Here is a 23,447-nt window from a genome sequence, read left to right on the forward strand (position 1 = left end):
TAGATTACAGTTTCAACTACTCCTGGCTAGCTTTTATTGCGTTCAAAAGGAGGGCAAAGATCATCTCACAAAAGTATGTGATAAAATTTTCAGAGAAGAGACATACTTAATAATACAAAACATCAAATTCTGAAATGATCAAAGTTAACAGTATTCTCCACTGATATATTTTCTGCTTTCAGAGTAAAATAACAGTATCACTATATTGTCATCTATAGTGATTTCACATTTACTATCTCACTTAATCATTGTGCCAATCTGTGAAGTAAGCAGTGTTTTAATCAACACAATTCAGGTCAGTTTAGAAAGTTAGGTAACTTACCAACCTACGCTCAGTAAGTGTTAGAGCCCAGACTCCACTGTAGGTCTTCTGATTTAAAGTTTAATGATCTTTGCAATCCTAAAAAGTGATAATTCAAACCAAACTCAGGAAGAAGTTGGAAAGTGAGTAAATCTGGATAATCAGTCCCTGAATAACTGGACTGAACAAAAAGAATATAAGACCAGGTTTAGCAGTGTCAAGTCAAAAAGCAAATTTAACAGCTGTTAAAAATGGTAACATCTAATTTATATAATTCCACATCTCAAAAATCTTGTCACCTGATTTCAGACAACTGTGAAAAAAATTTTTAACTCAAAAAGAAGAAAAATATAAACAAGAAAAAATATATAAAATAAAAACAAACTGATTAAACTAGCTATAAGATATTAAATTGCTAAAAGGCACATTAAATCACTTATTGAAGTCTTTCAGAAATTTGGTTATTCTGGAATGTTAATCACAGGAATTAAATTATGCTAATCAGGTAGGCTATAGTCCTCAAAGGAAAAAAAAAATGCTTCAACGTTTTAAAACAATATGGGCAAAGAAGTGTAATACAAAAATCTCTACTGTAGAGTCATTTCACACCTATATAAATTGGCCTCATATGTCTGGGACCCACTACCTCTTCCAAAGGTCAATAAAAACATAATCCATAATGCATAGAATGCTGCCTAGTAAATATCAGTTTCTTACTATTATCATTTATGCTAAGAATACACAACTAAAATCAGGGCTGATGACAATACAATTAATAGGTAGTAAGCAGTCAGAACATCAAATTCTCTATAACATTAGAAATACTTGTACAAACTCCTCCAAAGGATCAGTGCAATCTGTCTACAAATTTTTTGACAAGCTCTAAAGGAGAGGTGAAAGACATTAAAGTTAGGAAAAGGAGCTATGTTGTCAAGACAGGTATCAGTGCCACAGCTTATATATTATGAGATTTTTTTGGTATGAATTTTCAGGAAAACAAACAAAAAAAACAGTGCAAAACTTACTGGAGGTCACAAATAACTCTCAAGCAGTGTGACATAGGGTCACATATGGCTTCCTGGAAGTTTATTAGAGATGTAGCTAACCTTCATGTTTTATCGCAAATACCCCCACCGTAAAGAAATACAGGCGGTCAGGGATTTGGAAAAGGCAGAGAACGCTATTCTTCATGGAAGTGGGAAATAACGTGAAGGTCCTCTGCCAGAGATCTACGGAGGGAGGCCCCATTCCCTTGGCCACCAACGCTTTAGAAGGCACTCACACGTCTGAATTGTGTTCAGAAATGAATAGATGATGGAATCAAGGGGTAGTGGTTGGGAGAACGAGAACCCCACTGACAAATCCCGAGAAACAGCTTGGTCATCAGCAGGGGAGATCTTAGATTTACTCTAAGGTTCTAGACTCCCAGAGACGAAGAGGGGCTGGGTACTCTACAGAAGCTCAGGACGGCTTCCGATCCCACCGCGATGAGGGGAATGGTCGGGAGTTCAGTGCATGGGTTCAGCTTACCAGTGGCCAATCACCGGGAGGTGTCCCAAATAATTTAGATATTGTCAGGCTGAGGCAGAGTCAGCAGCGCTCTACAACACTACTGGCAGTCGAATCACGGTGCCCTACATCTGCACCGTCTGGGCGCAGAAGAAGTCGAGCTCTGAGGATCGTCTCAGGCGTCCGTCCCCAGTTCCCCGCGCTCGCTTACCTACCCGCTCTCACTCCGGCTTCTCGGATCTGGGGATCCTGAAAGCGACTCCCGACCGACTCTCACACCCGCCGCTGGGCTCCGGCCAACAGGAACTCGCTCGCGTCACTTCCGGTCCGTTTCCCCCCGCGGGAGACCGCCTCCAAAAGAAAACGTTCCCCTCTCCTTTGGGCCACCTCAGCGGGTCGTCGCGGGATTTCAGTTCGGGTCTGGGTTAGGGACCTGTGGGCGGGGCCAAAGGAAGAACGACTGTTCTCGTCGCCGTTCTTGATCCGGAAGTTGTTGTCGAGATACCCCGGAAGAGGTAACTCGCGTGAGAGCGGCGAGTTCGGTACCCAGAACTGAAGAACGCGAAGGCGCCAGTGAGGCGGCGGAGAGGTGCGCTTGGTAGGTCGGCCTCTCCCAGGAGAGGGATGTTCTTCTTGACCCTCCAGTTGGAGTGTTTATTACTGTTTCATTCTATAAGAAATCACCCCCTCACTCTCATCTCCTTTCTGAACTGTCTTCCACCCAAGTGGCCCCTGGAGCCACTCTTCCGGTTTGGCCAGTCGTCTTTTGAAAGAAAGGACCTAGCTGCTGGGGAGGGGAAGGGCCCAAAATTTTAGTTCCCGGTCAAGGGCTCCTCCGGTCGGGGAGCATCGATGCCCTCGCTCCGAGTGAGAAATTACCGAGCAGGCCTCACACTCTGCTGAGTTTTGAAGACCCACATCGTAGCAAGTTGTCCAGTGCTAGGAGGAAAGAAAAGACTTCTAAGAATATGATGGAAAAGTTGCCGCGCTGTGTCCCACGAACATAAAGAAATCTATAATCCTTGAACATTTTACCTCAGGCACTGTACTAAATGTCGCGAATATGCGCTACAGTGGTTATGTGTGATTGCTCCAGGACGTTTTTGTGTTTTAAGTGGAGAAAATTATTTCAGGGAGAGATTGCTGCTTGAAAACACCTGGTAATTTGGTGTGACTGAATAGTAGACTATGTAGCAGATTAGGTTAGAAGGATAAAGTAGGTTGAAACCAAATTGTGTATTCTTTGAATTTCTGATAAGGGATTTATATTTTATTGTTACCCCACCGAACTTGAGTCCACTTGTGCAACTCGTAACGAAAACCAGTCTGTTGACACTGGGTTGTGGTGAAGAAAAAGCACGTTTATTTCAGGGCTCTAAGCAAGGGACTGGCAGACAATCCTCAAATCCACTCCAATTGGCTGTTCAGCTAGGGTTTTATTTTTTTAAGGAGAGAACAAAGAGGCTGGAACTAATCATTTTTTGACATTTCTGTGACTTTTTTTTTTAAATTGGAGGATAATTGCGTTACAATGTTTTGTTGGTTTCTATTGAACTCTGTGATTTTTTTCATAATTGTAGTTTCAGGAGTCAGGATGTCTCTGGTTTATAATTCTTCTCTGGCCAGGTGGTCCGTGGCATGAGGGTGTGTTAACTCATCTTGCCCGGGAGAAACAACCTGAGTTGTAGGTGATGTCTGCAGTTTGACTATATTGACAGTGTATTGACAACAGCAATTTTAGTCATCAGCTCTGGTTGATTAGTGTCAGTTACGCAGGATTGAGGTCACAGCAGACAAGAGAGAGAATAAAGTTTTGGATAGAGAGATTAATCATAAACTTGGTAAGGGGACTGAGTATTAGGAGGACTTGGTTTCCTTATTCCTTAGATGCTTATCCAGTGATTTTTGAGCAGAGAAATTATAGATTACAGAGAAATTACAAATCAGATTTGTGATTTATAAGTACAATTAATTATAATGGCAGATATACTAGGACAAAATGAAGAATATGGAAAGATTACAGGAAGTTTGAGAGGGAAGGAAAAATACTGAGTTCAGTATAGACCACTTCATAGACATCTAAGTGGTAAAATCTAGCAGAAACTGGAAGTTCAAGTGTGGAGCCCAAGAGAGGCTGTAAGAATCCTCAGCATCTATTGTTTGAGGAATAAGTGAGATTGTTCATTTGACAAACTATTTATTTATTGTCTATCTTCTCCTACTAGAATGTTAGCTCCACAAAGAGCAGGATTTTGTTTTGTTCAGAGTTCTATCTCCAGGGTCCAAAACTGTGCACAATAGGCTCTCAGAAAATATTGATTGATTGAATGGAAAGAGGATATATAAACCAGCCCTGTCAAATAGAACTTTCTGCAGTCATGAAAATGTTCAATGTCTTGCTAACTCAGAGTGGAGCTTAGGCACTTAAAAAAGTCATTTAGCTATATGTGGGATCTTCGTTCCCTGACCAGGGATCAAACCCGTGTCCCCTACATTGAAAGGTGGACTCTTTTTTAAGTAGAAAAGAATAGCTTTATTGTTTGCCAGGCAGAGGGACACAGCAGGCCCTCAAAACCAGGAGTCCCCACTTGGGGAAGATAGAGGTTTTATAGTAACTATTCAAAGGGGGCATGACCAGCTCTTGGCCATTGTTCTGATGGGTTGGCGGTGCGGTAAGTGGAAGTCAGCATCATCGACCTTCGGGTCCCAGCTGGTCTGGGGTCTACATGCTTGTGGTCCACTGGACCATCAGGGAAGCTCCTAGCCACTTCTAAGTTGTTGAGCTATTGAGCGTTGGAAATGTGGCCATATGTAACTTAAAAACTGAATTTTTATTTAGTTTTAATTAAGTTTAAATAACTGCATTTGGCTAATGGTTGTTATATATGACAACATAGGTAGAGACTGAAAAGAGGGTGAAATGTGTAAGCTTGGCTAATACACACATCAGCAGCAAACAGAAAGATAATGGGGAAAAGGTGTCAGAAAGGTAGGATGATAATAGGGTGAATGTTGTGTTAAAGAATTCAAGGGAAGAAGGTTTAAAGAAAAGTTATCAGTGAATGGTGCAGAAAACTCAAGATGAGGCCTAAAAAGCGGCAGCTAGGTAGTGTCTTAATTCTTTAGCAGTTTCAGTCGAATGGGAAAGGCGGGCAGGTAACTGAAGAAATTTAAAGACGAAGGGAAGAGGAAAAGTGAGGCAGTGGTTCAAGAGTACAAGAGGATGGATTTTTAGGTTGGAAAAGGCCAAGGGGCAGTTGCCAGTGGAACAGGATTAGCGGGTGGAGCGTGGTTCAAGAGGTAATAGAAATCACAGGCATTGGTGAGAGGGGTTTAATCTGGCCATTGGAAGGCACCAAGAGGAGGGTCTTATAGGACGTGTTCCTTTTGCAATGCCATCATTGCCTGGGACAATAGAGATGAGGCTAAAAATAGTTTACCTTAGTTTCAAGCACTGGGTTTATTGATAAATGTTTATAATATGCAGAAAGGGGGACAGCCTGAAACACCTTTTATGGGTTAGATGATGATCTGATCAGGCTGATAGGAGAGTAAAAGAACAGAGATGTTAGCATTAGGCTCAGCATTTTGGAATTAGGGACTTCATAAGATTAGGGACAGAAGCAATAAACAAACTTGGTTCTTTCTGGAACTTTTTCTGCTTTCTATTTATGGTGACTCTTATTGGTATATCTTTTTAAATAAAGGTGAGAAAATGAGAAACTTTCCACCATGACCTTTTAGATGAGTATATTTTATACTGCTCTTATTAGTTTTGTTGCTGTGGATAAGCAACTTCTCTGATCATTATTTTTCTCATCTTTGAAGAGAGGCTGGTATTATCATCTTATTTTCATAAAAACAATAATGGAAGTAAAGGGTTTTTAGCTTGCTATTCAACACACAATAGGTCCTCTGTATGTAGTGTCTTTCTCCAGATAGTACCTGAGTCTGGTATGTGGAATATTTGTTATTTTGCAACCTAGTAATTGGTGCTGAAAATCCTTCTAATTCTTTGACATAGGAGTTTGTATATATGTATTTTTATATAATTGAATATTTGTTCTATTTGTAGTCTGGTGGTTAGATTATCATAAAGAAGTTCTGCTGATCTGTAAGCATCATATAGTAACTAAATGATAGATGCCGTATGAGATAATGTGGGTTCTGATAAGAATTTTTTTAATTCTTTTGTGTGTGTGTGTGTGTGTCTGCCAAGGCATCCAGAGCCATAAAGTGGTGGTGAGATTATCATAAAGAAGTTCTGCTGATCTGTAAGCATCATATAGTAACTAAATGATAGAGATAAATATTATGAGATACTGTGGGTTCTGATAAGAATTTTTTTAATTCTTGTGTGTGTGTGTGTGTGTCTGCTAAGGCATCTAGAGCCATAAAGTGCTGTCAGTAGAGCCCTGTGATCATTTTAGGCACAGTTGTGAAAGAGGACTGAAACTAGGCGCTGAAGACCTGACGGTTTATGACCCTCTTTGTCACTCTTTATCACTCTCCTCTTATCCCTGATACCTGTTTCCTCAGGGTTCCTTTCTTCCCTCTGTATGCTTGACCCGGTGACCTTATCTGCTTATCAGCCTTAAGTCAACATGTTAAGTTCTTTTAAACATGTGTTTCTAGCTTACACTTATCTTCTGACCTCTAAAATGACATGTCTTTTTCTTTATCCTGGACATCTCAACCAGGATGTCATTTGGTCAAATCTGATACAATATATTTAAAACATTTCAGTGTCTTTTACTCTCACACCTGCTCTTTTCATCAGTAAAGAGTATACCCCAGTCTCCATTTGTTCAAATCTAGGTGTTGTTCTAAACTTCTCCCTTTCTTCTGTCACCAGACTTCCAGTGAATCACCAATTTATAGAGGTGTGCTTCCGCCACTTCTTTCCTTTCCTGTTGTCACCACTGCTGTCTGACTGTCATCTCATCTAGACTACTGAGAAAGGCAATGTAGAATAGTGTTAAGAACACAGGTTCTGGAGTCAGGCTGCCACTTACTAGCTTTGTGAACTTGGATGAGTGACATATTCTCTGTCTGCCAATTTTCACATCTGAAAAATGGGGATAATAATTACATATTTACAAAGGACTTCAGGGTTGGGAACACTGAAGGAGACAGTTCATGTAGAGTGTCAATACCTAATATATAGCAAAATATTTAGCAGTTACTACCAGCCATGAAATTAAAAGACACTTACTGCTTGGGCTTCCCTGGTGGCTCATATGGTAAAGAGTCTGCAGTGCGGGAGACCCGGCTTCAATCCCTGGGTTGGGAAGATGGAGAAGGAAATGGCAGCCCACTCCAGTACTCTTGCCTGGAAGATTCCATGGACTGAGGAGCCTGGTGGGCTACAGTCCATGGGGTCTCAAAGTGTCGGACACGACTGAGCGACTTCACTTTCTACTCCTTGAAAGGAAAGTTATGACCAACCTAGATAGCATATTAAAAAGCAGAGACATTACTTTGCCAACAAAGGTCCATTTAGTCAAGGCTATGGTTTTTCCAGTGGTCATGTATGGATGTGAGAGTGAAGAAAGCTGAGCGCCGAAAAATGGATGCTTTTGAACTGTGGTGTTGGAGAAGACTCTTGAGAGTCCCTCAAACTGTAAGGAGATCCAACCAGTCCATCCTAAAGGAGATCAGTCCTGGGTGTTCATTGGAAGGACTGATGCTGAAGCTGAAACTCCAATACTTTGGTCACCTCATGCGAAGAGTTGACTCATTGGAAAAGACCCTGATGCTGGGAGGGATTGGGGGCAGGAGGAGAAGGGCACGACAGAGGATGAGATGGCTGGTGGCATCACCAACTTGATGGACATGAGTTTGAGTAAACTTTGGGAGTTGGTGATGGACAGGGAGGCCTGGCGTGCTGCAATTCATGGGGTCGCAAAGAGTTGGACACGACTGAGCAACTGAACTGAACTGCTATTATAACATTATAAATGTTATAACTTTATAACATTATAGCAATCCCCTGTATCTAATCTTGCCAGCTTCTAATTCCTTCTTTATACCAAAGTCCCAGGTGATCTTTTAGAAAACAAAAATCATTTCCCTGCAGCAGTGTCTCATCGTCCCTAGAATTCCAAGCTGCCAAACATGGCTTAGGAGGCCTTTTGCAATCTGCCTCCTGCCCTTCTTTCTTGTTTTTTCCTCTGCCGCTCTCCCCTTCCATCTTCGGGATGTCTAGACCACTTTCAGGTCACTTGCACACCATATTTCTCTCCTCTGGCTTTCCTACTTGGTGTTCCTTCCGCCTGAAATGATCTTTCCTCATTCTGTCTTCTTACTGATCCTTTGTTGCATTTTAAATATTTCCTCAAGGTGGCCTTCCCTGACCTCCTAAACTGAGCTAAAGCACTTCATATACTCCCCTACCATCTTTTCATAACATTGCCAGACATGTCGTTGTCTCTCCTCCACTTATCTGGGAACTGTCAGTGGCCAGTGTTGTTCATCACTATACTCCCAGTCTAACAGGGTATGTGTCTGGCACAAAGGAAGCCAGCAGACATTTGTGTTTTTGTTTTGTTTTTTTTTTTAACTTCTCTTTGCCTTCATTTCCTCATTTTCAATATATAGAAAGAATGCTGACCTCTTACGGTTATGTGGATCAAATAACACAATACCTTCAAAATACCACTGAAGCTTTGAGTTATGACAACATGAAGTCTTACTAAAATAAAATGAAAGAGGGACTTCCCTGGCAGTCAGTGGTTAAGACACCAGGCTTCAACTGCAGGGGGCACAGCTTTGATCCTTGATTAACTAAGATTCCTGCATGCCACATGGCATGGCCAAATTTTCTTTTAAAAAATAAGAGATTCAAAATTAGGATTGGGTCATCTCAAAACCACTACCAGAATGTAAGCTCTGTGCATGAAGGGACTGTTTCTCCTCTATTCCCCTAGATTCTAGAGCACAGTTAATATCTGTGGGATGAAGGAGGCATAAAAATAAAAGAAGAAAGCAGATGCACTTAATGACACCCTTTTGACTGTACTGCACATACCTATTCCTGTAGCAACACTCTGGACTTTGTATCACCTTATAATGTTCTATTTCCAAACTCAAAAACCCAGACATCTCTCTCTAACCTCGGCCAACTGCCTTTCCAGCTCACTTCCGTCATACCTATTCTTAATAGCATGTGGATATCCCCTGTCACCTTCCTGTCCTTACTTCCTTTCTCATGGCCTGTCATTGCAAACATTCTTGCTCTCACCCCAACTTCCCTTATGCCCTTGTGTCTCCATGCTCACTCTTAGTAGAATTCAAACTTGGATAAATCCAGCCATCTGTTATAAAGGGGAAGATGAAGGAAGAATATGAGTGCGGCAGATTTAGTTATACGTTTGGAGGCAGTGATTAGGTGGTTTTAGTCTTTCGGCTTCTACTTTCTCTGTGAAGTATTAAGTTATCCCTTCTGTGTTTTTACCTAAACTCAGGCTGCTAAGTACTGCTGGAGAAGATTGGCTGGTAGGTATGGTACCATTATCCATCATCATTAATCCTAAGCATGTTTTCAACATTGCTCCACAGTCCTACAGTTGGAATGAGCTCAGCCGTCACCGCTGCAATCCTGCTGTGTTTTGCTGCAACTTAAATATCAGTCTCCCTCTTCTCAACTCCAGTTTGACTTTTGTACAAACTATCTTCCTCCAAGGAACCATTTCCTGTTTCCAGGTCCACTCCTTTGAGATCTGGAGGCAGCCATGACTTATATGAAGCTCTGTTTGCAAAGGCATTGAATTTTTGTTTCTGAATTAGAGACTTGAGTCATAAGGCACTGGAGAAGTGGTTCTCAACCCTACTGCGGGCCCAACACACACTTTTAAAAAAATAAAATTTGTAACAAATGTAAAATGGTATAGGCATTTTAGAAAATAGTTTGGTGGTTCCTCCAAGTTACAGAGTTGCCATATTAGACCCACCAATTAGACTTCTAGGTAAAACCCAAAACAAATGAAAACAAATGTCCACAGAAAAGTTTGTATGTATAGCAGCATTATTCATAATAGCCAAAAGGTAGAAACAGCCCAAATGTCCTTCAACTGATGAATAGATAAATAATGTGGTATACCCATTCAATGGAATATTGTTCATCAGTAAAAAAGGAATGAGGTATTGATACATGGTACAACATGGATGAACCTTGAAAATATTATGCTGGATGATAGAACCCTGAAACAAGAAGCCACCTTTTGTATGGTTTGATTTATACGAGTGTCCAGAATAAGTAAATCCATAAAGACAAGATTAGTGGTTACCAGAGACTAGGGGAAGGAGAAATGAGAAGTGAGTGCTAACGGTTACAGGGGTTTCTTTGGGGAAAATGAAAGTGTTCTGAAATTAGATAGTGGCAGTGGTTGCACAATATTGTAGATATGTTAAAAACACTGAATTGTACACTTTAAAAAGGTGAATTTTATAGTATGTGAATTACATCTCAAAAATGAGGATTTCCCTGGTGGTCCAGTGGTTAAGAACCGACCTTGCAGTGCGGGGACGCGGGTTCGATCCCTGGTCAGGAACTAAGACCCCACATGCTGTGGGGCAACTAAGCCTGTGTGCAGCCACCCAGGATCCCAGACGATGTAGCTGAGACCCAAAGCAGCCAGTCAAGTCTAACATCCCTGTACAGTCTTTAAAATATTTGATAACATTGCACACTTTGCCTACAATATAATTTCAACGTCCTAATTTTAACTTAAATGAGGATTTTTAAAAAATTTATGATAAAGTATGAATTCCCAGGACTGCCACCTGTGCCACGTAGATTATACACTGTGGAATCCCAAGGGCACCACGTGTAAGTTCTGCAAACATGATGTACTTCATAAATGCATAGATACCATGTATTCCGCTGGAAGAAACTGATGACTGTTTATACCTATACACTGAAGTATATTGAATCCAACAGCCTCAGATGTAGACTTATGTAAATGCTTTATTGATGATTCAGACACCATGAACAGCTTTGCTGGGGTAATAGGAATTTCTAAAGTAATAAAGGATGAAGGAGCATCTTCCTTTGTTTTTTATGATGGTTGTACTACTGGTAAATTCAGTGTGTTTTAAAACTATGCAAAAAGTACTTTGCATTCATATGCAAGGTGACACTGGGGTCTAGGCTCAGAGGCTAAGGTTTTCACCTACAGTAATGTCCAGGGGCACCAATATTCACGTGTGAGGCTTTCAGCTTTCCGTGCCAGGGTCAGTAAACGTCAGCAGCCCACATCACTCCAGGCCCGTTGCTATGACAACCAGGAACTTGTCTGAGGGGTTGGTACATTAAGAACTACTGCATTATTGAAGACACAAGTGAATAAGCACTATATTTCAGAAAAGAGTGAGTTACTCCTGGTTCTTTTAGATACTTTAGGCATTTTGGTAAAACAGAACATTTCCTTTCTCCACAAGACTTAGCAAAGACTGAGGAGGAGAGCTGTTACATCTGAGAAATGTACTCCTCACATTGAGATTCAAAATGACCTAAACTGCTTTGCCTGTATTCTTGAATTTTTTCTAGTACCCAGGGGAGAAAAAAACAGTACCTGCCCAAGATCCAAAACATATTTTGCCTTTTTTCTGGATGAATTAAAGTACTGCTGCTTATATACTGTCAGGGTGTTGTGTCTGATAAACGTGTAACTAACTTTCCCTCCCTTGATAATGACTGCTTTCTTTTCCTCTCAGATGATCTCCAGATCCCTGGTCATGGAGTATTTGACTAATCCTGGTGCACTTAGCTTGGCTGCCGGAGTTGCCTGTGGCGTGTGCCTGGGCTGGGGCCTCCGAGTGCGCTTTGGAATGCTCCCCAAGAGCTCGGTGAGGGAGACAGATGCTGGCGCTGAGACGGAAGCAAGCATCCTCGGAGAGAGTGGGGAGTACAAAATGATTCTTGTGGTTCGAAATGACTTAAAGATGGGAAAAGGAAAGGTGGCTGCCCAGTGCTCTCATGCTGCTGTTTCTGCCTACAAGCAAATTCAAAGGAGAAACCCTGAGTTACTCAAAGAATGGGAATACTGTGGCCAGCCCAAAGTGGTAGTCAAAGCTCCTGATGAAGAAACTCTGGTTGAATTACTGACCCATGCAAAAGTGCTGGGACTGACTGTAAGTTTAATCCAAGATGCAGGACGTACTCAGATTGCACCAGGCTCTCGAACTGTTTTAGGAATTGGACCAGGACCAGCGGACCTAATTGACAAGGTCACCGGTCACCTAAAACTTTACTAGGTGTAATTTTGTATCATGATGGTGGTCCCACCACCACAAGTGTTTGAAACTGTCAAATTCTAACAATAAAAGCTGAATATCTTCCCCCAGCTAAGTATTCTTGAGATGAAATTCCATTCACGTGTTCTTCTGTCATGTACTTGGCCTGGTTACAGAGTTATCTTGGGCTAAAAAAAAAAAAAGTTTGGTTAATAGTCCTGGTGATTCAAGTGATGAGTGCTGAAACAAGAAATGTTTAAGATGAGAGGCACAGATCACAATAAAATTGGCCTAGAGGTGGGAAACATTTCCTGTCAGTGATTAGGCCCCTTTGTGTGTTACTAGGTTTTCTTCCAAAAGACTATGTTGCTGTCCTCCTTGGAGGATCAGGGGTTCTCGGGTATTCCTAATTTAAACTGCAGTTGGTTTTTCCTTACCTCAGTTTTTGAGTATTTAAAATCTAACCTTGTGGCGTCGTCCCAAAGCTGAGGTTTTCCCAGCGCTCACCCAACCCCCGTGCCATGTGTCATGCTCACTCCCTCGCCCACGCCGGAGAAAGTTCGAAAGTTCTCCGCAGTGGTCCCAGCTCTCCAGTCCACCCCTTTCCTGACAGTGAGGGCACTGAGGCTTGTGAAGTGACTCGCCTGGACCTTGAAGGTGGTTATGGGCCCATGTAGAAATTCATGGTAATTGTGCAGTGGCTGTTACTTATCATCGTGACATCCCAGTATTTTCTTTACCTAGAACTTAAGGAACTGGACAATTCAACTATTTATCTCCCTTTTGATCTTTATACATTCAGCATGACATAATCCAAATAATTACCAGCTGCCCAGAATATGAAGGTTCCCACCTCCCGAGAGCCACATAGCTTCCTGATCTCCTTTTTTTGCAAAAAGCCATTTGTCTTGAAAGCTTCCTTTGGGGGGATTCTGACAGTAATATTCCTAAGAACTTCGATGTCAGGGAGATTATTTTGGTAACAGGCACATATTGATTGCAACTCACCATGGTTAACTTCAACAATTAGCATTAATTAGTTGTTAACTTCAACATAAGCAGCGATGTAGCACAACCGCAAGGTCTACGGTCAGTGGCGTCTGGGCAGAACACTAGAGACTCCTGCAGCCAGGCTGAGAGGCTCCAGTTGGTCAGCCTTTTACACTGGTATCTGACAGCACAGAAGAAATCGCAACTGTGAATGATGCCACAGTAGCAACTGTTTCTAAACAGAATGTTTATACTGGTTTCCAAAGTGATGCAACAGCATGTAACTGAGTTGAAGAGAACTCAATCCTAAATGTGTGATTCCACTTCAGATAATTTCTGAGGCTTGCCTCAGAGATTGATGGTTCCAGGTTCAAAGACAGTGCATTCCCAGCTGCTCTGGCTGACAATGTAATTGAGGTAAATCATGGCATATCTACTAGAAAGAATAGTATACAAACACTGGTAGTTAAGGAAACATGTTTTCTAGCTCACCTGTACTTTGCTATTTAGTTTGTAAGGTTCATAATTTTATTTCATGGTTCACAAAGCAGAGAACCCTGGGGTCTCTAAAGACACCTGCAAGGGGTCAAAACAATTTTCCTGATACTCATTCTTTTCCATTGTTTTGACATTTGCAGTGATGATAAAAAAGCAAGGGTGGGTAATACTGCTGGCACCTTTCACAAATCAAGACAGGGGCACCGATCTGTACAAGCAGTCATTGTAGTTGTCACTGCCCTACATTTAATTTAAAAAGCTTAATGTCCTTGATGAAGCAGTAAAAAAATTTATTAAATTTGACCCTTGACTGTTTAGTCTTTAATATTCTCTGTAACATCAAACACTACTGGTGCACACTGAAGTATAACTGTCATCTTAAGGAAAAAAAAGACTTGTGTGGCTGAGTCCTGAGCTGAACTAGCTGCTTTTGTCATCAAACATTTTCACTTGAAAAACAACTGACACAATCTAGTTATCCAGATCTAGATGTTCAGCAGATATAAACTACAAAAGATTCATTTTCATGGTTTCAGAGTCCACATTTCAACTAATCACAAGTGTGTGGAAAGGTTATTAAATCTGCCTTCCAGTGCAGGAGACCAGTTCAATCCCTGGTCAAAGCACCAAGATCCCACATCCTCTGTGGCCAAAAAATACTCTTTTCCTTTCCTAACTAAATAGCTGTATGAGGCCAAGTTTTTGAATATAGAAGAGTCTCTGTTCAAAAGAGAGTTGTAAAAAATAGCACAATGCCATTCATTCTTGCTTGACTTTTGGGGACACATGCTCACGTTATTATTGCTTACGTTAACATGCAATGCTTATTAGTGTCATTTAAATGGGTTAACAGTTTTAAAAAGTTGTTTTAACTATTAATAATAGTTAAGTAAGGAGGAATAGATACAATCCCACATAAACTAGTGCTCTTTGGGATCATCAATAATTTGAATATGGTTACTTTATAGTACACTTCTAAATCAGGGAGTTTAAAATCTTTTATTCTTTTTCAAAATTGAGCTGGTTATTCTAGGTTTTTTCACTTTCATATTTATGTGAATTTATGGCGGGGGAGCCTTTTATGATACCGACAAAAATGACATCAACTTTATAGGTATTTTTGGTGAAAACTGGCATCTCACAAGTTCTGAATCATGAATGTGTTTTCTCTCTCCATTTGTTTTAATCTTCGGTTTCTTTCAGCATGATTTTGTAGTTACCTTATGTTAAATTTATCACCAGTTAATTCTTGATTCTTGTTTTGCAAAATTTCATATTGGTTTTTTTGCTCTTTTAATTTTGAGACCTTGCTAAACAAGCTTTTTAAAGAGTTATTTTTATAAAAACATTGCTTAGGATTTGCTTCATACAAGATTAGGTCATCTATGAATAAAAATAGCTTTACATCTTCACAAAAAATTGCTTATTTTTGATTATAGACAGATCCTAAGAAAAAGTTTGAGAACCACCACAGTGAGATATCTGCATGAGCAGCCTTACATAGAGACCAACCTCTTGCTATCATACCAATGTCTGTGTTGAAATGATTGTCAACAATTGCCACCTTTTTTTGGTATGATGTCTACATTTGGATACTAGGGAGGAGGATCATTGAAAACATATTTACCTCGAAAGTTTCCTATTAATCTTTCCCATTCTTCCCTTCTCTTTTAGTTACTTTTAGAGTGGCAACAACTCTTATTTTTAGTTCCTTCTGTTAGACCATCGACCATCATCCTATTCAGAGGAAAGTTATGGAAGATCCCTTATAGTTTATTACTAATTCATTCTGTCTCTTCTTGTACAGCCCTCAATACTACTGCCCAGTATTGAGCTACCTGTTTTGTGATTTAAACACGTCTCCAAATAATCCTGAAAAACATTCATGGTGTTAACATACATGTGAGGGAACAAGCTCAGAAGTTCAGCTTGCTCTCAATTTAAGCCTAAGTAATACACTGCTGCAGTTTCTCTCTCTACTATAGCCCATTATTATGGATGGTTTAAGTGGCAACTCGGTATCACAGACATAGCACCAGGTTAAAGTTTTTTAAAAACAATTCTTAACTATGCTGTAAGAAAACCTTTACTGAAGAATTTTAACTTGTTTCTATTAGGGAAGGGAAAAGAGAAAAATTCCGTTGATAAATACCAGTTGATTCTAAGTATGTCTAGGAGACCAAATCTTGATTCTGAAAAGGAGCTCCCAGGGACCATTATTCTTCTCCCTCTTGATGTTGATAAACATGAAGAAAGAGGGCAGAGACCCAGGAGAAACACCAGTATGCCCAGGACCTGAGCAGCAAGATGGTCCCTAAGACAAACTAAAAAACGAAAAGGGATTTTTCCAACTAATACTGTAATTTGCTATAGGAATATAGGTGGTAGGGGGAGGAAGACAGGAGTTCTAAGGTTTAAAAAAGCACTTCTGTGGAGTTTATGGTCAATGACTCGACTTTAAAGCAATACAAAGCTAGGTGGGGGCTCTCTAGCTCTACTGAGAATTAACTGTGAAATGAATTTAGGGTAACATTCTCAAGTCATACACAAAAAAACTTGAATTCAAACACTGGTTTAAAAAAAATCAACTTAAAATATTCATAATTTGAAGACCTTTACAATTCATGGTGAAGAACAGCATGTTGACTATGTGCTTATACATTCTTATTTCAAGTTAATATAATTTACCATCCATGATCTCTTCATCTGAACGAAATGCTTAAACAGCTGAAGTGCTGCCTGGTTAAAATGATGGAGGTAGCCCACGTCAGCACTGATGGGTTTTTCTGACCTCTGCATGGACCTCACGAACTACTGGAATGCACAGTGTGATGCAGTGTTTTCACATGTCCCAACCCCTCTTCTCTCTACACTACCTTAGTATCCAGTATGAAATGGTTCTTGTGTTTAAGAGAGATTTAAGTAAAACTGCCATTCTCCATGTTATTTCCACAGTCCAGTAATTTATTTTAAATTTGAGTAATTTCAAATTCCACAAACAAAACTGAAGAACAGCAATATTTTGTTTGAATTCTTTCTTCTGTACACTCAGTGATCTAAAACACCACAATATCCAACATACACAAACCTCAGGGAAGGGTTAGTAAATACACACAGACTGGAATCATGGTGCTCCGTTCCTGAATGGAATGGTCCCACAGAAAAGCACAGGATACAAGCACAACGTAAGGGCACCTGTTACATGTGAAGTGAGCAGAAACACACGCGCGTCTTCTATATGCGTCATGAGGAAACCTGCATAGGTTAGAGGGCCTTTTATGCTCATTTAGAAGTCAGGCAAGTTGTCTGTAATGCATTTTTCAAACAATTTGGAGAGCACTGCGATCCCATGGAGGATATGCTCGTTAGTGTTGTCTTTGTTGGCATTGACAGTCTTGCATGGTCATATACCAGTATTTTTGCTTTAGCTTTTCTTGGAATAAAAGATTTAAATGCATTTAGACAATACATACTGTAAGCTGTTTACATACACTAAATTTAAGAGATTCAATATTAGAGTTATTTTTTTTCTTTAAACACTACAGAGTGCAAATCAGGTTCTTCACAATAGATTGAGTATTAAGCAGTTCTTCAAAGAAGGAGGGGGGAAGAAGAAAAGCCCAAGTGAATAAAACATTGAAACTATTCCCCTTTGAAAATAAATTCTAAAATGATATGGAATGTGAAATAAGCTTTTAACATAGGTGATCCGAGTTTATAGTTAGAAACAAAAAGTAGTCCTTCATGAAATAAAGGTTACAAGAACATGTGCCTGTTTTCCCCTGTTATAAACTGAGAGCGGGTAGAGACGATGTTTCGGTACGAAAATAGGCGACCACAGGATCAGCGTTCCGCCTCACATGCTGTACCCAAAGCCAGGCTGTGGCTGCCCATAGGCTGGTGCAGTGTACCCATAACCAAACGGCGCCTGGGGAGGGACTGCAACGCTGGGTCCTGCTGTCAGCATCAACTGGGGCTGGCCTACAGAAGAGAAGAGAGGGGAGCGGGGCGGGGGCGAGGAGGCGGAGAGACTGTTAGCACTGCAGGACGATCACACCTGACTCCCGACTCGAGCAGCATAACCACAACTCAGAATGAATTTCGGGGGGAGGCACTCTGACTGACTGTCTCAATTTTAGCATGGCAGTCACCCTAGGAAGGGTCCTGCCTAAAAAGCCAACAAAAACCATGCAGGGCCAAGGGCCAGAGCTATAAAAGTAATTATGTTACTTCATATGTCATGTAAAGCAATATGCACATGCATGCTCGACATGCTAGGGCAAGACATTCAGCAATAAGCCTATCACTACCACATGGTGTTTGCACATTTTATCTGGTGACAATATAATTAGCACAGGAAAACAACTTTTTAAGCTACACATTTAACACAACTGAACTTCTTAAAGTTAAGATTTAAATTCTTAGTTTAGACGTGTCTAAGTGGTAACAAGACCAAGTATCCAGTACCAAAAAAAGAAAAAGTTAAAGCATATTCAAATATGCACTAGGTGTGAAATACATTAGAGGATACAACCTCTTTCAAATACTAAGCTAACACTCTCATGAAGTTTAAAGTTACTGTACAGAGGAACCAATCTGTGGAGAAACTGGCTAAATAGAAGAACATACCTAGCACCTCTCCCCACCTCCTGCAAAAGAAGTACTCTTAATCTCCCTCTCTAATGTAAATCCAGAGTAGTATTTCTCCCACAAGTGACCTAATGTCTCTCCTTTGGTGAATAAAAACCCAAACTGCCTTCAGTGAATAAACTCTTCAAGAACCAGCAGTTTGTTAAAAAAAGCACTTCTAACTTTAGATACTGACATCTCCCTTGAAATTTCAACCCCACTTTTTCTTCCTAAACAACATAAGCATGTTATTTTTTCATTAAGCTTCTCAGTTTCTTTGTATCACAATGGAATAATGAGAAGACAAGAACAATAAGGAAAAACCGCAAGAGCGTGCAAATCTCTAATAAAGAGCAGAGAACTTCAAGGCAATGGGGGGTAGGAGGGAGCTGCCTGACAAAGTGCCAGAGCCGTTCTCACATCATGCTTCTCCACAGCCAGTGGGCCAGGACCGGGGTGTGTGCGGGTACGTGGGGGTGGTACAGGGGGTGGAGTGCTGAGAAGGCGGCACTGTCAACAACTGTCTTTAGCTCAACTCCATTTTCAACTGCAGGACTATCCATTTAAACACCCTGAAGGTAAGCCAAATTCAGTAGCTTCCCACAATTATTCCCCCCACCCTGTTTCTTATCACAAATGTGTCAAACATCTTGTTCCCATCTCTAAGAATCTACTTTATGTTCTCCAACTTTATCAAAACGACCCTGTCCTCTAAATTCCCAAAGTCCTTTTCATGTGAAGTAAAAACTGGAGATAATGCCACAAGAGATTTGTTTACTGTCATCTCCTTTAGCAGGCTGAGATACAGTGGTTGTAATTGTATACCTTCCTCCCAACACCACCTGGTTAAAGTGCTGTAACCTACACCCTTCAAACTCACTACTCAAATCACTCTGTTCACCAAGAGAAACAGAAAGGGGAAGGACTTCAGAAAGGCACATGTAAGAAAACATTAAATTGCCTTAAATATTCAGAGTCTGAAGATCCTCTCTGGAAAATCTTCAAATGGGAACTATTCAGTTATCAGTTTCAGTCAGAATTTAAAGAGATGTACTCCTTCTGTAAAGCATACTTAAGATGACTATGGCATCTTTTTGAAATTTGAGTTCACCAATAATTCTTTGTCAGTAACTCATGAATAGGCAATCAGTGATCAGGCAATAGATAAATCAGGTTCTGATCTCAAGTAACTGTTTTTTGAGATTATCTTTGCATTTAAAATTATCTTAGTGAATAAGGTCAATGCCTGCTCTAAGGTTGTTTTCAGAAAAAAATGACAGTAGAGACTTATTCCTTAACTTACTTAGCCTTTGGCACTTTAGAATGAACCGTTTGTCTACAGTACTTCTGAGGTTAAGCAGAGAAAGAGATTACCATAAACAATAGGTTGTGTCTCCGTAGCTTGTTCTTCCTCTTTTCTCAGTGATTCTGAAGCATCTAATTTATCCACCTAGAGAAAAACACGTAATGGTAATTAGAACCTCAAAAGTATTATAAACCTAGGTTTATGGCAGAAAGTGGAAAAGCCTTAGTATGTTAAATTTTGTCAAAATAAAACAGACTAGAGTAGAAAGAACATTCTCAGGCCCCTTCAAATTCAATGGCAATGTTCATACTTCAGTCAAGGTGATTTTTAGCACTGTCATTATAAACCCTCAGGAAGGAGGGATTTATAAATGCCATAAAAGCTCACGCCAGGCTACAACTGGGCATGCTAGGATGCAGCCAGCCTGAGGGAGGGAGATAACCAGAAGGAACCACTTTCTCTGATGAAGTTTTAGCCCTATTAAAGATAACGATGAACTCATGACTGGGCAAGACTTCCTTCCCCAAAGGAAATGGTATTCAAAAAAGTGAAACAAGTCTTGTGACTGGATAAGTACATTTGCAGAACCAACTATCTTTTTTGCCAACTGTGCAGAGCTTCTGTCAATACTGATTATGTGTGGGCTGAAGTTTAAGATTCAAGTGGCTCCATATTTAATCTTTTTTATATAAAGACAGGCTGCATGTGTTAATGCTCTGTTTTCTAAGTAACCAAGAATGCCTGATTTTCCCCCAACTTCTTTGAGAAAGAAATGTTTAGCTTTTAATTAAGCCCAAGAAGTAAATGACTGTTATATACTAGCTATTCTAAATAAAAGTGGATAGTATCAGACAGAAATAATACTCTAGAGGAGTCCAAACATATTAGTGAAAGAAAAGAGCTGGAATACACAGATCCTTCCCTAACTAGTTGCGTGACCCTGGCAAACCACTGCACTGACCCTCAAATTTCCTTGTCTATATAGTTAGTCAGCTGAATAAGAAAATCTACAAAGCTCCTTCTAGGATTAGCACAGTTTGAATCTGGAATTCTGTGAAGGATTAGGGAGGATGGCAGCAGGACACAGACTAGGAAATCTCCACCATACCACTTCCATTTGACTATTAAACTGTGCTTTATCTGTCTTTTAGACTATATAGTCTTGTTGTTGGTATATCATTACACTTGATGTAAACTAAATTTCAGATTTCAATTTTATCTATTACTAGAGGGTTTCAAAGTCCTAAGGGTGCTGAGATGGGGAGGCAAGAGTGCAGGATAGAACTTTTTTATGAGTGTTCACTGCATGTCCTTCAAAAAGGCAAATAGTGAAAAATCACTCACAAGAGACACGCAGGACTTTAGTGAAAAGGCTTTAAAGACTTGGTCCGGGAAAGGTTAAAGCAGCACCTAGTTTCTATTTGCAACTATTTAAAAAACAGTGTTTCAATCCTACACAGGCCATTAAGGTTAGGACAGTATTTTACATGTATTTTAATTGTTTTATAGTGAGTATCTTCAATGTGGGTCTAATCCACCCTAATTTGTCAGAGAGCAAAATGTGAGAAAAGTAATATGAGTCAGACTCTAGACACCTTCAGATAAAATGTGGTTTTTCTACCTAGGAAGATGGGTTATTAGTTTGCTTCTGTATTTCGTTTTTAAAATTTTATAACCTAAGGGCTCACGTGTTAAAATTACCCCCACTTTCAAATTAAAGACTACTATGGAATGTAAGTACCACAAGAAACACTGTTTGGCACCCAAACTTAAAAACAAAAATCACTACAGCTAATTTAAAATACAATCTGTGACACCAAGGACAGTCAGATGGGGTTTTGCTAAGTATCCAAGAGTGAGCTAAAGAAGTTATTTTTAAAAAGTACATGGATGAGTGTACATTAATAACTTCTAAGAAGAAAAATCAAACAACAAAAAAAAACCCACTGCATAATACATTGCCAGACTTTCAAGGAAAAGATTCTAAAGTGAACATATGTTTAAAAGTTAATGTATGAGTCGGATGTTGAAGACAGAAGTATGTTAAAGATTCAGAAGAGCTAGCAATGTCATAATGCCCAGGCACAGACATAGGCAGGTTGGGCATACAGACAAAACAAAAAGGAACAACTGTGAAGGAGGAGCATGGAGCTAAGCAAAAATTGATTTTTCTATTTAATGGGACAGCCTCTGGCACAGCAATATCCAATTATTGTTTCCAATGACCCAATTTGGACTCCTCCAAACAGAAAAGCAAAGAAGGCTTTTATGAACACAAGCTTTTGTTAAGAGCTGTAACAAAAGTTTCTGATCCTTAGATTAAAAAAGAAAAATTACAGGTAAACATGTCACTGAGTTCAGTTCCATTTGTACTATTGAAAATTCACGATAATGTAAAAGGCTTTTCCACAAAGACTGCAATATGCTGCAGAGGAAAAGTTTAACATGCAGTCAGTTATTTTGGTGTATGTGTGCATGAAAAAAAGGCAAAAGTACTGAAGCAAGAAGTGAGATCTGAAGATGACTGTTGCTATACAGGCTCTCAAGAAACACACACAGCCCACAGCAATGCTTTCAGAGTTTCAAAAGTAGTATGATGTAATTGCAATGACTGTTGTACATGCTTGATTTAAAACAACGCATAACACTGCAGTTCAATTACCTATTTTTCACACACACGCTTTCTAACTGCCTTGCTTACTAGCTGCTGAAGGGCCTCACACACAATGCATTTTACTCAGGTTTGCCCTAAGTTCCAATGGTGACTCCAGTTTGGTTCAACATAATTCCAAAGTACTGTCCCCCCTCCAAATTATTTTAAATTGCTTTAACTGTCCTTTACCTTCCCACCCTTTTCTCACCACAATTTGATACCAGACATAAGTTTATAAGTTTGTTTCATTTATACTGGGACAGAGACAAGCCAATGAAGGAAGCAGCAACCAAAAGGTGCCTAAATTTGACTTTGGACAAGCCAAAGGGATGAGTAACAGCGAATTTGGAGCTTCAGAGATGTACCTTATTATAGAAAGCAGAAGTTAAACCGGTTTCATATTTTACAGAAATAACCCATGTTGCTTAGCAACAATTATAGCAAGCTAATCTGATGATTTAAAAAGTTTTGATTCCTCTTGAAAATGAACTAGCACCATAAGAACTGGACACCTGGAGAAACATGAGGAAAGTCTCTTCGGAAGCAGCTAGTATCTCTTGTATCTACTTTCAGCAAAAAATTAGTAAGAATCAAGAGATCAGAAACTGGATCACAGTCCTTCAAATACCCGCCCCCCCCCAAAAAAAAAACCACACCCCGCAAAAAGCCTTTTAGGGCATGTATATACATATTTAAATTCAACAACTGTCAGGCACACTCACAAAATAATACCAGAGGCTGTTTAAATTTACTTAGAGTATTGAGAAAAATCCTATTATGGTCCAGATACCCTGACAGGGAAGAGAAATTTCCTGAAACTTTGGAATTAATATGGAAACTCAACATGCTCAGTTTTTAATAATATATTTAAGAGAGACTGTGAACCAACTACTGATAAGCCTCCTGCCCTTCCTAAAGCCTATTAGCCGATTAGTAGCAAACATCTACTAATGTCCTAGAGCTCTATAATAGTTATATTTTAAGGGACTTGCAGAGGCTTTAGTGAAAATTTATTGGGGGAAAAAGCAGAAGCAGCAGTGTAGAAAAGGAAGGAAAAAAAATCATGCAAATTCCTTAGACTTAGTCCTCCAGACTTAAAGATGGAAAAGAATCAACTTTCACCTTTTCCTTTATTGCATCAACCTGCAAAGGAATTCAGAAGGTGCAGCTTAGAAAAAAAATCAAATTCCATATTGAGCATAAAAAGGTAGAATCAGCAACAAAGGTTTAGGGGAGAAACATCTAACCACTAAAAAAAGGTATGAGAGAAGTGAAAATAAAGGGCATACTGGAAGCAAAACTCAATTTTTTTTTAACTTCAGAGC

General features: G+C 39.9%; 3 protein-coding genes across 12 annotated transcripts in view; 1 reads left to right on the forward strand and 2 right to left on the reverse strand.

The window, feature by feature from the left end:
- Window positions 1-2,164, reverse strand: part of VMP1 (vacuole membrane protein 1) — a 118,587-nt gene extending 116,423 nt beyond the window's left edge. Inside the window, exons 1-2 of one of the 5 annotated variants that reach the window (XM_043482566.1) lie at window positions 2,026-2,131; window positions 323-400 (exon numbers count right to left, since the gene is read on the reverse strand). The gene's annotated coding sequence lies outside the window, so the exon portion shown is untranslated. The other 4 variants (XM_043482582.1, XM_043482558.1, XM_043482549.1 and 1 more) reach the window with 4 other exon arrangements.
- Window positions 2,165-2,257: 93 nt separating this feature from the next.
- On the forward strand, window positions 2,258-12,156 carry PTRH2 (peptidyl-tRNA hydrolase 2). Of its 4 annotated transcripts, XM_043482624.1 has the most exons (3): window positions 2,262-2,408; window positions 6,030-6,084; window positions 11,528-12,156. In XM_043482624.1, the coding sequence occupies exon 3, from the start codon at window positions 11,528-11,530 to the stop codon at window positions 12,065-12,067; it is 540 nt and encodes a 179-aa protein (XP_043338559.1). In that variant the 5' UTR covers window positions 2,262-2,408; window positions 6,030-6,084; the 3' UTR covers window positions 12,068-12,156. The 4 variants fall into 4 exon arrangements, with proteins under 4 accessions (XP_043338572.1, XP_043338559.1, XP_043338564.1 ...); XM_043482637.1 differs by lacking the exon at window positions 6,030-6,084 and having other exon boundaries at window positions 2,258-2,399; XM_043482629.1 differs by lacking the exon at window positions 6,030-6,084 and having other exon boundaries at window positions 2,271-2,408.
- CLTC (clathrin heavy chain) overlaps window positions 12,067-23,447 on the reverse strand; it is a 66,484-nt gene continuing 55,103 nt past the window's right edge. Inside the window, exons 31-32 of one of the 3 annotated variants that reach the window (XM_043482435.1) lie at window positions 19,538-19,613; window positions 12,067-12,234 (exon numbers count right to left, since the gene is read on the reverse strand). In XM_043482435.1, the coding sequence (XP_043338370.1) occupies window positions 12,200-12,234; window positions 19,538-19,613 (111 nt within the window). In that variant the 3' untranslated portion in view covers window positions 12,067-12,199. Of the gene's footprint in view, window positions 12,235-16,477; window positions 17,516-19,537; window positions 19,614-20,142; window positions 23,266-23,447 lie in introns of those variants that run through there. The other 2 variants (XM_043482427.1, XM_043482442.1) reach the window with 2 other exon arrangements.

Source organism: Cervus canadensis, chromosome 1 (genome assembly GCF_019320065.1).
Source record: "Cervus canadensis isolate Bull #8, Minnesota chromosome 1, ASM1932006v1, whole genome shotgun sequence".
NCBI lineage: Eukaryota > Metazoa > Chordata > Mammalia > Artiodactyla > Cervidae > Cervus > Cervus canadensis.